The 14,490-nt window shown below is 46.1% G+C and overlaps 1 protein-coding gene across 3 annotated transcripts in view; it reads right to left on the bottom strand.

Annotated features, from left to right (window-relative positions):
* The window catches only part of ASPH (aspartate beta-hydroxylase), a 303,702-nt gene that overhangs the window by 73,875 nt on the left and 215,337 nt on the right, over nt 1-14,490 (bottom strand). For all 3 annotated transcript variants that reach the window (XM_073583934.1, XM_073583936.1, XM_073583935.1), the window contains 2 exons: nt 10,177-10,263; nt 3,720-3,870 (listed from right to left, as the gene is read on the bottom strand). In XM_073583934.1, coding sequence (XP_073440035.1) covers nt 3,720-3,870; nt 10,177-10,263 — 238 coding nt within the window. The remainder of the gene's footprint in view (nt 1-3,719; nt 3,871-10,176; nt 10,264-14,490) is intronic.

The following is a 14,490-nucleotide window of genomic DNA, read 5'->3' as shown; positions in this document are numbered from 1 at the left end:
AACGCCCCAGGAACTTTTCAGCGGTTGATGGAGTGGTGTCTGGGAGACCTCAACTTTGAAGCCACATTGATATACCTGGACGATATTATCATCTATTCCGCCACGTTTGAGGACCACCTGAGGCGGTTGGGGCAGATGCTCGGCCGGCTACAGAAGTACGGATTAAAGGTAAAGCCCCAGAAATGCCACCTGTTCTGCACCCAGATCAAATACCTGGGGTATACCGTCTCGGCAGAGGGCGTCCGACCATCCCTGGAAAAGGTCGCTGCCATCCAGGGGTGGCCTACCCCCGAGACGGTGAAGGACGTGCGGGCCTTCTTGGGGTTGCCCGGCTACTACCGTCGGTTTGTGAAGAATTTTGCATGCCGAGCTCGAGCCCTGCAAGACCTGCTGAAGGGGGCTCCTGCCGGGGCGAATGGACGGAAGATCCAGTGGCAGCAACCGCAAGAGGATGCATTTCAAGATCTCAAAGCTGCTCTCTCAGACGCCCCGGTATTGGCATATGCGGATTTCTCGCAACCATTCATCCTGCATACCGACGGGAGCCTCCAGGGACTAGGAGCTGTGTTGTCACAGGTGCAGGACGGCCAGGAGAAAGTGATCGCATACGGTAGCCGGTCGCTGCACGACTTCGAACGCAACCCGGACAATTACAGCTCCTTTAAGCTCGAGCTCCTCGCGGTAGTGTGGGCAATGACGGAGCGGTTCGTAGACTACCTGGTGGGCTCCAAAGTAGTAGTGCGGACCGATAACAACCCGTTAGCCCATTTGGAGAATCTCAAACTGGGGGCCCTAGAGCAGCGGTGGGTGGCTCGGATGGCCAAATTCAATTATAAGATCATCTACAAACGGGGAGCTGAAAACGTGCACGTCGACGCGTTCTCCAGAATCCGACACACCACCCCAGGGAGAAGTCTAGACGACGAATTAGAAGCAGACGAAACGCCATTCACCCACCACCGCCGCGCTCACAGTCAACACGCAAGAAGCGCCTCATCCGGGACTCCTAGGAGGGATGCTGGAACAACCCCGCGACAAATGGATTCAACAGCAACAGGAAGATACTGAAGTTGGACTCCTGCGCTGATGGGTGGCCATCGGTAAATTGCCCACGTGCTCACATAGACAGACTTTGACCCAAGATATGTTGCTGATGTTGCGCCAGTGGGAAAAACTAGTCTTCAAAAAGGGACTTTTATATCGAAAAGCCATGTCACGAACCACGTCAGCTACGATATGGCAGGTGATCGTGCCCGGAGCCCATCTCAACCAACTGGCCCGGGAAGCCCATGAGAAGGGGGCTCATTTTGATGCTCAAAAGACTTTACAATGGTTACAGCAGATAGTGTACCACCAACGCTTGCACGCTGCTGTAGAAGAAGTATGTCGAACCTGCCGCCCGTGTGAGCTCGCTAAGCCCCCGCGCAACGAGTGGACTATCTGACCATAGGTGCTGCCTATGAGGGGTATGAACATTGTCTCGTTATGGTGGACCATTTCACCAAGTTCTCCGTGGTCACCCCCACCCGAGACCAAACAGCGGAGTCGGTTGCCTATGCGATTTGTAAGAACTTTCTTCAAGTGTAAGGCTGTCCACAACGAATACATTCGGACCAAGGAGCGTGCTTCCTAGGGAAAGTCATGGAAGAGCTACACCATCTTTACGGTATCGATAAATCGCGGACTACACCGTACCACCTGCAGGGAAACGGAGCCTGCGAACGATTCAATCGTACGCTAATCCAAATGCTGCGCACCCTGGAGAGCGACCGCAAGGCCCGCTGGCCTGAATATGTCCCCGAGCTGGTGTGGGTATATAACAACCGGGTGCATCGAGTGACTGGTTACACCCCCTACTCATTGCTGTTCGGACGGGAAGGCAAAGGAATTACGGAGGTGGAGTTGAACCCGGAGGAACCTCAACCCTGGACCGGGGTATCCTTGTGGGTCCGAAACCACCGGCACCGGCTGCAGACCCTCCACTGTATCGTCCATACGAAGCTCCAGGATCTAGAACACCAGGGGGAGCACTGCCCCCACCTATTGACTATCAGACTGGGGATCGGGTACTTGTACTTGATCAACGTCCCCATAACAAGTTAGAACCAGGGTGGGAGGTGAACCCATACTGAGTGTTGCGCCAAATAAGCCCCGACGGGCCTGTGTACGAAATACAATCTGAAGGAAACAATGCGCCTCTCACATGAGTTGTGCACCGTAACATGTTACGGCGTTGTACGTCTACCGTTCCCCCGCGGCTCGAACCGACCCTCCAGGTCCCCGACCCCCTGCCCACGGTGTGGGACCTGGATGACAAAGAGGACTTCCCCGTCGTATGTGCGGGTCGCCCCAGTAGTGGCACTACAGTAGACCCGGGAATCCCACCAGAACCAACTATTCAACCACCCTCCACCACCCCAGAAGACTCCACGACACCCGAGCTTTGACGCTCCGAGCGGTCAACAGCTGGCAAACCTCCTGAACGTTACGAACAGGACCAGTTCGTATGGCGACAAGGACTGTCGTCCCAAAAAACTAACCCGAGTCTACGAAAACCCTACTGGCGAGCATACAGGGCGGGGGAGTGTGGGAGGAACGGCCCCGTCGAGTGTCCGGGCCGGAACCAAGGGAGCCGTCATCTGGGTTCCGGGGGAAACTGTCCCCGGGGGACAGAGTTCGGGGACGGACCGTTGTGACAGACAGATGGGCTGGGGGAGGGACCAGTATAAAGGAGGTGGGGAATTCCCGGGACGATGAGTCAGCAGACCGGGACAGAGGAAGCAGGAGACCGTGGGAGCGACTGAAAGCGAGAGCGACTTACCAGTGCCAGGGGAGATGCTCACTGAGGACTCCAGAGGGACGGCGCCAAGGCGATCATCCGAGACTTGCTGCCCCGCTCCAGCCCGCGGCCACTGCGGCCCCAGTTCAACCCGCGGCCGCTGCCGCCTCACCTCAGCCCGCGGCTGCGGCCTACCCGCGGTCGCCCGCGGCCACTGCCGTCTTGCTCCAGCCCGCGGCTGTGGCCTGTTCCCCACCACCCGCAGCTGCCCTGCTCTCACCAGGGGCCACGGCAAGTACAAGGCCGTCGGCGGCCACCACTGTCCCGCTCCAGTCCGCAGCAGGGGCCGAGCCTCTGTGGCCGCGGACTCCCCGTCGCAGCGTCAGCTGCGCAGGGGGCCTGTCATTCGCCATCCCACATCGCTGCCGCCCATCCAAGGACTCCGCCAGGGCCTGTGGGGCTCCAGTGTCATCAGTGCGCTGGAGCGCGCGAAGACTTCGTCAACGCCTCAGCAACTGGGCCCAGCAACTACTACGCCGAAAGACCACCATCCCAAATGGCGAGGGACGTCTGGACAGCTAAGTTGACTATATAATTAAGGACCCATAGTCGGCCATACCGCGGCCCTATAGTGACCGGCAATTGCCGGAAGTAGTCGTGTTCTACCCGTTTGTGTTTGCTTGCATAGAGCCCCTGCGAGAGCAACCCATGTTACCCCTTTTGGTGATAAGGCCGTGACTGAGGAAAGTTCCCTCTAAGCTTATAAACATTATTATAGAAAGCACCAAATTGTCTCGCGACTCGTCACTGCATCCTGCGTACCTGCAAACACCACAGCACATACTAATTCACATCATAACTAGCCTTGCACATATTAACTGTATAATTGTAAAACATCAGATGTCATTTCTTTTTCCAGGGATTTTTAGAGCCATCTTACCAAGAAATTGCTGGCGATTAGCTCTTCTCATAAGTGCGATTTTCACAAGATCTGTAGGAACATTGGGCAACCCAGTCACTTCTTCATAAGTGCCAATAGCACGCAACAGAATCTCATTGCTCCTCTTCTTCTCAGCGAGTTCATCTTCAGACTGAAAGAAAAGTCATGGATGGAAGTAGTTAAAGAGAAGTTTCTATGAACCATACACCTAAATGGACTGAGCACACTGACTTGTATTGGAGTCTATTGGGAGCCTATTTTTTTTTCTGCACAATAATAGTCTTTTCAAGTGAAATAAATGTTGGCTTCCAAAATTCTTAAAGGGAATTTGTCACCAGGTTATTGCTAACCCATCTGAAGAAGCATGATGTAGGGGCAGAGTCTCTGAGATGTATCATGAGATGATGTATCACTGGGCTACTTGCTTCAAATCTATCAGTTCTGTGAATGCTGAACTCTGTACAACCACACTCCCAATATTGATTGACAGCTTTCGGTGTACACTGTGCATAGGCAGAAAGCCGTCAATCAGTGGTGGTGCTATACACCGTGTGCAGAATTATTAGGCAAGTTGTAGTTGAGAGGATTCTTTCTATTATTGAATAACAACTATGTTCTCAATCAACCCAAAAGACTCATAGATATCAAAGCTTAATATTTTTGGAAGTTGGAGTGGGGTTTTTTTTAGATTTGGCTATCTTAGGAGGATATCAGTTTGAGCAGGTAACTATTACAGTGCAGAATTATTAGGCAACTTAATAAAAACCAAATATATACCCATCTCACCTGTTTATTTTCACCAGGTAAACCAAAAGAGCAACACAAAATTTAGAAATAAACATTTCTGACATTCAAAATAATCAGTGACCAATATAGCCACCTTTCTTTACGATGACACTCAGAAGCCTTCCATCCATAGATTCTGTCAGTTGCTTGATCTGTTTACGATCAACATTGCGTGCCACAGCCACCACAGCCTCCCAGACACTGTTCAGAGAGATGTAATGTTTTCACTCCCTGTAGATCTCACATTTTATGAAGGACCACAGGTTATCTATGGGGTTCAGATCAGGTGAACAAGGGCGCCATGTCATTATTTTTTAATCTTTTAGACATTTACTGGCCAGCCACGCTGTGGAGTATTTGGATGCATGTGATGGAGCATTGTCCTGCATGAAAATCGTGTTTTTCTTGAATGATACCGACTTCTTCCTGTACCACTGCTTGAAGAAGGTGTCTTCCAGAAACTGCCAGTAGGTCTGGGAGTTGAGCTTCACTCCATCCTCAACCTGAAAAGGTCCCACAAGTTCATCTTTGATGATGCTAGCCCATACCAGTACCTCACCTCCACCTTGCTGGTGTCTGAGTCGGAGTGGAGCTCTCTGCCCTTTACTGATCCAGCCTTGGGCCCATCCATCTGGCCCATCAAGAGTCGCTCTCATTTCATCAGTTGATAAAACCTTACAGAAATCTGTCTTAACATATTTCTTGGCCCAGTCTTGTCGTTTTATCTTATGTTTCTTGTTGAAAGGTGGTTGTTTTTCTTCCTTCCTTAGCTTGGCCATGTCCCTGAGTATTGCACACCTTGAGCTTTTTGATACTCCAGTAACGTTGCAGCTCTGAAATATGGCAAAACTGGTGGCAAAATGGCATCTTGGCAGCTTCATGCATGATTTTCCTCAATTCATGGGCAGTTATTCTGCACCTTTTTTTATCAACACGCTTCTTGCGACCCTGTTGGATATTTGCCATGAAACGCTTGATTGTTCGGTGATCACGCTTCAAAAGTTTGGCAGTTTCAAGACTGCTGCATCCCTCTGCAAGACATCTCACAATTTTTGACTTTTCAGAGTCCGTCAAATCTTTCTTCGGACCCATTTTGCCAAAGGAAAGGAAGTTGCCTAATAATTAAGCACACCTTATATTGGGTGTTGATTAGACCACACCCCTCCTCATTACAGAGATGCATATCACCTGATTTACATAATTGGCAGTTGGCTTTCAAGCTTATACAGCATGGAGTAGGACAACATGTATAAAAAGGATGATGTGATCAAAATACTCATTTACCTAATAATTCTGCACCCAGTGTACAGTGCTCATAAATATGCTCCACTACCTAGCAGCAAGTTTACTATTACTGCAGTGATAATCTCCTGCTGATTATGCAGTGATTATATAAAAAATACAGCAAGGAGCCCAGTAAGTGACACATCGTTGAAATTAGGGTCTCTGTCTCTTCATTATGGTGCACAGATTAGGCAGCAAAAACCTGGTGACTGATTCCCATTAAATAGATACTAAGATGTCAGTTAATAAAGGGAACCATTGCGTAATATAAAATTATCACATTTTCAAACCTTTTATAAATGAATTTCAAGATCTCTGTTTGCAATAGGAACTTTCATTGATTACACCGAAGGTACGGTTAAACTTATCAGAGTTGTTCACCAGAGTGACCATCACATGACCAGAAAAAATCTCTATCCCCCTAAAAATCCTAAAATGTGCAAGGAATTAATGAAAGTAATTTGAAAATTGTGTACATTTTCTTAACATCCATCTGGTAAAGACAAGTAAATCTTTTCAAAATCAAATTCAACAATTTTGCCAAAAAAAAGTTATTTGCGGTAAATTAATTTGCATAAAATCTAAAGTAACGCAAAGTCTCCAGTTGCTCTGACAAGATGTGTACGACACTGAGTCTAAACACTTTCAAGCATTTTAACACAAACACAGCCATAGTAATGTCAGATTGACTTCCACATATCTGGCCATGGGTAAACCAATGGTACCTGTTCATCACAGTTGTGCTGTCACACACTATCTGGACAGTTTTTTCATTGTTTTATGACTTTCTCTCCCTCTCTCTACGACTAAGCTATGATGTTGTCTCAGTATCTAGATTCACTGCAAAATGACTGCGGCTTTTTCTGCTTTTGCTTTTATACAGGCAACGATAGTCCCTCCTGATGATAGAGAAAAAAACGAGGGTAGTATTTCAGCACAAGTAACTGGATAAAAAAAGTAAGTTTATTGAATCAAGTTAAAAGTCCATTAAAAGTTAAAACCTGATGCTTTTATGGCATATCAAGGCATCTTAAAGGCCCTGTTACACGCAACGATATTGTGAACGATCTCGTTGCAACGTCACCAGTTTGGTGACGTTGCAGTGATGTCGAAATGACATCGTTGCGTGTGACACGTAGCAACTATCAGTTGGCTGATCGTTAATCGTTGCCTAATGGTCTGGGCCATAAATCTATCGTTGGTCTCCCGCTGGGCAGCAGACATCGCTGCGTGTGACAGACCAACGAGCAGCGAGCTCCCAGCGCCATACAGCAGACGCTGGGAGCTGGTATCCAGGGTAAACAGCGGGTAACTAAGCGCCGTGTGGCGCTTAGTTACCCGCTGTTTACCCTGGATACCATCGTGCTCGCCGGTCCTGATCGGGTATCCAGGGTAAACAGCGGGTAACTAAGCGCTGCGTGGCGCTTAGTTACCCGCTGTTTACCCTGGATACCAGCGTGCTCGCTGGTCCTGATCGCTGGTGAGTCTGCCTATGTGACAGCTCACCAGCGATCAGCTAACTATGTCCCAGCGATCCCATCCACGTCGGATCGTTGGTGGGATCGCTGGGACATTGAAGCGTGTAGCGGGGCCTTTAGACATTACATTTTTTATCCAGTTGGTAGTGCCGAAAACTACCCTAGTTTTTTTCTTTGTCAGCTGCAATCACCAGCAGGTATGGCACCCACTGGTTTCTAATCACAGCAACGTATTCATCTCTGTTGGCAGTGTGAACAGCTCTATCCCTCCCTGTCTCCCCCTAAGTCCTTCACCTCCTGATGACAGTCTCTCCTGAGAGTTCCTCCCGTGGGACCTAATGCTGCTAGGCTGCCTGGCAGGTCCGAGGTCATGTCCGCCTTTTCTGGCTGATGTAATCTGCTTTTTAAGCAGTTAAGCAACTTGCGCCAAACAAATCACACATTGTTGTTTTATTTACTAAGAACAGAGAATTCCGAAAAATTTGAGATAAATCTAATTTGCATCAGATCAATTTGCTCATTCCTACTATCTTGTGAAACTGTATTACAGCTGAATTTTATTTCTATTGCTTGATAAAAAAAAGCAAGGTTAGCGTAAAATTATTCATGCAAATGCTCAACAGCAGTGAATGAACATTTATGTATAGTTCACCTGCAGCGTTAGTTCAGGCATTTAAGTATTTTTCATAGCAAAATTACAGCGACTTGTGTCAGGGTGGGTTTATGATTGCCGCTACTGTAGTTTATTATTGCCGCTACATAGGGACCAGTGAAGCACACATGTGAGATTCCCTCCACAATCAGTCATAAAGATGTATTATTGGAGGGCTTTCTGAGGCTCTAGATAGCATGCAGACTGGCTAATGGCAGTAACGAAATAATACAGAAACATTGTTATGAAATACATTTCGGCACTACTCTACTATACACTAGGCAATTCTACATTGTGGAATATATCACCTACCCAAATCATACAATTCAGTGAGCACGTGCCAAAAGAAGAAAATGAAATATTAGACATAAAGGATGGACACATACATACCACATACATTACATGCTGACAGCATATGCTAAGAAAACGCCTTTACCCCTTAAATGGTCCAATTAGTATATACTAAAGTGCTTCTTTGATAGGCCTGTAGTGATAAGTAGACATACAGAGGAAGCTTTTTATTCCTGTGCTGCTGAGCGAATGCTTGTAATAGACAGTGGATTCTATTCTAGTATTTTATTGGTTAGAATTAGTGATGAGCGAGTATACTCATTACTCGAGTTTTCCCTAGCATGCTTGGGTGTCCTCCGAGTATTTTGGCGAGCTCACAGATTTAGTTTGTGTCGCCGCAGTTGCAGGATTTGCGGCTACTAGACAGCCTGAATACATGAGGGGATTGCCTAACAAACAGGCAACCCCCACATGTATTCAGCCTGTCCAGCAGTCGCAAATCATGCAGCTGCGGTGACACAAACTAAATCTCCGAGCACATCCAAATACTGGGAGACCACCCGAGCATGCTCAGGGGAACCCGAGTAACGAGTATACTCGCTCATCACGAGTTAGAATGTCTACAGATTTCAGAAGATAATACATTAATCATAGAACCAGCAAGGTATGTCAGTCATGGACTAATGTTAGAAGAAGTTAGGCTGATTTGGAAATGCATAGATATTTTAACTTATGGAGTTCTCTTGGAAAGACTCTAAGGTCATGTTCAGATATCTGTATTAAAAAAAAAGGGCCAGTCCGGTCCGTAAATTGCGAAGGTGCCTGGCTTCATATGCGCCTCTGTACTGCGGACATGTCTGAAGATGTTTTTACATTGGTGCACTTTTCTGGTCTGATAAGACTGCCAGATCAGTGCATACAATGTAAAGACAACTCCGGCACTGTCTACAATGCAAATGAGCACACAAAGCCAGTCATGGACTAGAATAGGGCATGCAGCAATTTTTACCATGTGGACCATTAGTCCGTGTAAAAAATCGACCATATGCAAAGGCATGTGGGATTGTATTCTCTTTAAGGGTGCATGTCTCATGATTTAGGATAGGAAGCCAAACCACAAGCTCCATTTGAAGACATGTGCTTTGGGGTTTTTGACCCTCATTAGTGCAAAGTAAGAGAACTGGTTGACTGGGTGAGAGGACTCCTAAATTGTAGATATTGGCTTGTAGGATTGGCACTAAAGCCCCAGTGTGTTTCCTCTCTGAAGAGGAAAAGGATATGCATATTAAAATTCCCAGGAGAATTTTGGCCTATTAGTCTCCCTTTGGCCTGTAAGTCTCTCTATGCCAACTTGATGTTCTTCACAAGGAGAATTTTACCCCTTTCAAAAACCTCTCACCCAGCCAAACCAGTTCTCTTCATTTGTACTGATGAGGGGCAAGAATCCTGAAACATGTGCCTGCAAATGGAGTGTCAGGTTTGACTTCCTACCCAAATTCATTTGGCAAGGTCCTTTAAAGGGTTGTCATTGACTTTTAGGATTGCCACCTCCAGTCAGTGGCACTAGAGTTCCTTTCCTCTTTCTCTCTGAAGATGCTATAGATAATTGGTCTTAAATAGGCCAAAGAAACCTTTTGGCCCACATGACCAGGTGCAACTGCAACCCCATACACTCACTATAGTTACGCTCCTGGTTTCCACCCTCTTGTTCAGCTGGTGTGACCTGTATACTAGAATATATCTATAAAAGGTTATAAAACAAAATGATGTTGAACAGTAATCGTTCACCTTAGGACCATTAGTCACACCATGGTAGATTTTCATGTTATTTGCAAGACTACGCCACGGAAAAACGCTGGAAAAGACTTTCTGAGATATTACCTACTACTTACCCTGGAGACCCATAAGATGGTTAGACTGTATAGACAAAGCAGTAAAATATTACATTCATCTTGGAGTAACATACCTGAGCTTTCCCGTATCTGGCTCTTGGACTCTGGGGATATTTAGTCACCAGAAGTTCAAAAGCTGTTAAAGCCTCTTCCACTTTTCCCTATGGATCATAAAGAAGGTAATAATTATTGTAAATATAAAATGTAAAGCACTGAACAAAACAAGTCATATAACTACCTCGGCATAACACACTAATAAATCTCTATGGAAAAATAAAAGAATGAGTGGGCAAAGGGGAGAGAGCCGTGATAAGAATAAAGGTCGGCACAACGACAGCCTCACCGGCGGACCTTTCTGATAAACCTTCCTGCATTAGAAAGTCGCTTGACTGCTTCTGCTAAATATGGTGGCTGCTATAAAATTCACCCTGAGCTCTCAATCTGAGCACAAATCAAATTATTCCCCATGACCAGAGGTGGGTTAGCAGTATGACCTTGCATCGACTTCATCCAGAATCCCGAGTGCCGCTGAATAAACCAGCAGTGAAAGAAAAGGATATGATATAAGCATGCTATAAATAGAGCTGTAATTCTCGGAGAGAAATCTATGACAGCCGCAAAGCTTGGCAAAACAGGCTACTGTTGACTTATACAGCAAGAAAATGAAGGAATGCCCAAGCATTTATTCCTCTACATGTCCTGACAGATTTACATACGACCATTAAGAACAATATCAGACTTGTAAGATGTATAGATACATATAAGTGTAAATGACTATCTATATCCCCCCGAGGACCAAAATGCAGAGCGAGACAACGGTCAATGATCATGTTAACTTTCCATAACCACCAATTTGTCTCCATCTTGTGGAAAACTGGTAAAGATGAGTTCTGTCCAAATATCAAACCTTAAATACAGTCAAGAATATTCTTCTACTGCTACTTTTTTCAACAGAGTATTTTTACGTTTGTTTTACTGTATTTTTCTGTGCTTCAGTCTTTTGGTGGTGTGAACACTGTCATACAGACTTGTTTGCAGTGTGCACAGGCCTATGTGTATTCTTTTGTTTCTACTAGTTGTGGTAGAGTGGCTCACTCGGCTGCACACGGAGGTAGACACGGGTACACTGCGGCTTTAAGAACTTCTTTTGTTTTTTTGTAGGCAGCATAAACCAAGGGGTAGTAAAGAAAATACAGCCCTCTGGGCAAAACAAAAAAAAATGGTGACAGAACAAACACAGTTCTTCTGTGAGCGGGGTTCCTCCTGCTCACGGCTGGCAGAACACACACTGTTCAGGTTGACAAGCCCAAGCAGCACTTTCCTGGAGTGTTCCTTCTCCAAGCACACACTGAAAGCTCTTTCCTTCAGCCATTTAAGCCCAGACCTTGTGACTCCTCCATGATGTGACTGACCACATCATCCTGACATCATACAGGTCCTGTCAGGACAATGCAGGAGGAGATACGTTGACATTCTCCCTCCCACTTTATGAATGTATACTAAAACCAGACCACAATATAACTTTCAATAAACCATCCCAACACGCAGTGTGCTGGAGGAAACTATTCTGGTTTTACGTCACGGACTCCATCATGTGCAATGACACGTATATGCCCTCCATCACTTCACCAGTGACTCTGGGGGAGATTTAACAGACTATATTGACCACAATTATTGCACTAAAATTATTGTCTTTCATTACCATTACCATATTTATTGTGTTTTAGATACTTTTTATGCCTTATTTGACAAAAGGGAGTGGCGTCACAGAAAATAGGTGTTTTCTAATGTGCAACACCATTCAGAAAAACGATCAGGGAGACCTGCGCTGAAGGGCTAAACAGAGGCTGCCAAATGGACAATTCTAGGTCATATGCACCATTTAAATAAATGAAATGCCGGTACAGCAATAATGCAAAGATAAATACAACATACTAATGCACATAGAAAATGATAATTGCATGAAATAATCCTGAATCAGACAGGAAAGCACTCACCAAAAGAAATGATGATGACGTGAGTTGCAGAGGATGATTAACATGAACGTGGTGCCAGTGCTGGCCTGGAAGTGTAGAGCTGCATGGAGAAATGAGCTGAGGGCGCTCTGTGATAAGCAGGCATATCCAGGCGGTTCTCCAGGGACGCCACCGGCCGGAGCCCCCCCCCCGCCTCTAACACCCCACGCACACGCCCCCCACCCGGAAGAACGCCCACCGCACATGTATCCCCCACGGCAACGCCGCTCCCCACCGCGCCCAGGTGGTGGCGGATGCATGCCAGCGGTGGTGGCCTGTGAGTGGTGTTGCCGTGGGGGATCCGTGCGTGGCGCTCCGGCCGGTGGCGTCCCTGGAGACAGCCTCTGTTTAGCCCTTCAGCACAGGTCTCCCTGATCGTTTTACCATTGTTTTTAATTGCGGGCTGACACCGACCCGCATTTGACCTAGCAGCTGGGGAATTATTAGTGTTTAATTTTTGGGTAAGCGCTTGTGTGATTTTTTGATTATTTACCATTCAGAAAAAATTGCACTAAAATTGTGCTGCACATTTCTGGTGCAAAAAGAGCTAATAGGAAGGGGCTGATTACAATGAAAGGAATCAGGGATACGTCCGGGTCCCGAGGCGTCAGTGGGGCCCATGGCCAGATTGTACTCATTATAGTGTTTTTTTTCACCACCATCGGCGGTATATGTCCACCGGGCCAGGAGCATTCTTGTAGCTCCACTGCTGGCAAAAAAGAATCTCAGTGTACCGGCAGGGACTATTCTTGGCTTCCTGACCAGAACTTTCTCCATGACTCAGCAGGCGCAATGATTTCATTGTACCAGCCATGTCGTTTAGCACATACCCGCTGACCAGAAGAGGTCAGAGCTGTGTGGGATCTTCTGGAAAAAGGATTCTTTTTTTTTTTTAATTGACTGAAGTGTAGTGAGGAAGGGAGAAAGGACAAGAAAATATCCTAAATTGAGGGTGGTGGGAGAGAAGACATGAAAGTTTAACAAATTGGAGGTCAAGGGTGGGAGAGAGGACAAGGAAATGTTATGAATTGGGGGTGTAGGGGTGGGAGAGAGGACATGAATTAGGGGGCATGTAATTATGAATTGGTGGTGAGGGAGGAGAACAGTGGTGGGGGCATAAGGACAAAGGGCTGGATTGGGGAAAGAGTACAGTGGCTAATTTTATTGCAGGGCACAGTGCAGGATCATCAATTTATGTTTTGAATGGTCAGTTGCACAATGGCTAATTATATCCTAATGGTGTAGCGCGTGTTTGTATTCAGCGGTGAAGTATGGAAAATTTCTATATTCAGAAAACAAAGAAAGTGCCTCTAAATAGAGAAGACATCAGCGGTAAGTGACTGGATGTAAATACTGATTCTGTGCCTACACTGTATTAGGCCCACCCAGAGGCACTAAATGACCACTGATCAGCAAACCTTTACAGACAGGCAAACCAAAGCAAATGATGATCGATCTACACTAGAGCGCTCAGTGCGCATAGGCTGACATATTTCTCACCAGTGGGAGTCCTGATGATCTGTGTAAAAGACCTATACAAAATAATGTATCAAGATGACCCAAGTCCATTGCGTGAATCTACCCAGAGATACAATGGGGAGTATACAAAATGGACTTGCAGATCATGCATATAGGTCAGGAATACTGGATGAAACAAGTGTCCCAGGTCACATCAAAGTAAGCCTGAGAGACCCTAGATAGATACCTAAGCTGCTCCTGCCTAGCCGCAGAGGTCGGCACCCTAGATATGTGAAATGTGGTGCCCACACTCAACGGCGGTTCTCCTTGTCTCTCTCTAGCTGTCCCTATTCAGACTTGATAATATAGAATAGATACATTTGCATATAGACAACATAAAATTATAAGCATTAGGGGAGCCCACCATTTTCCCCCATTTTGTAGGGTCATCAGGAGGCTTGATGTCCAAGTTGTGAAGAGATGATCACAGGCGCATTCTGGTCCCATGATCTGCAAGTCCATCTGTATACTTCCCATTCTATCTCTGGGTAGATTCACACAATGGATTTGCGTCATCTGGATACATTGTTTTGTATAGGTCAACTGGATCTATCTATTTTATTCTGGACAGATCTGGATTACTGAATCTCTGCACATACTGGTTGTAGATCTTCCAGATACAATGCCTCACTGTTTACTCCTGGTACACGGGTTGTTTTGTTTTTTTATAGTAATTAATACATATTCTTTTAAGGGTTCTGTATGTTCACCTTGTCCACTACTCTTATTTATATCTACTACGTTTAAAAATTCATCAGGTGATCAGCAATCTGTGTACACTGAGAGATTATTGAGAATCGAGCGTTCTTAAGGACACTTGTTCACCATTATCTTTCAGTGTAAATGTAGCTTTAC

This window comes from Dendrobates tinctorius, unplaced genomic scaffold (genome assembly GCF_039654945.1).
Source record: "Dendrobates tinctorius isolate UK_male_01 unplaced genomic scaffold, ASM3965494v1 ptg000082l, whole genome shotgun sequence".
Classification (NCBI taxonomy): domain Eukaryota; kingdom Metazoa; phylum Chordata; class Amphibia; order Anura; family Dendrobatidae; genus Dendrobates; species Dendrobates tinctorius.
Note: the sequence above shows the minus strand (reverse complement) of the source record. Positions and strands in the feature narration are given on the sequence as shown.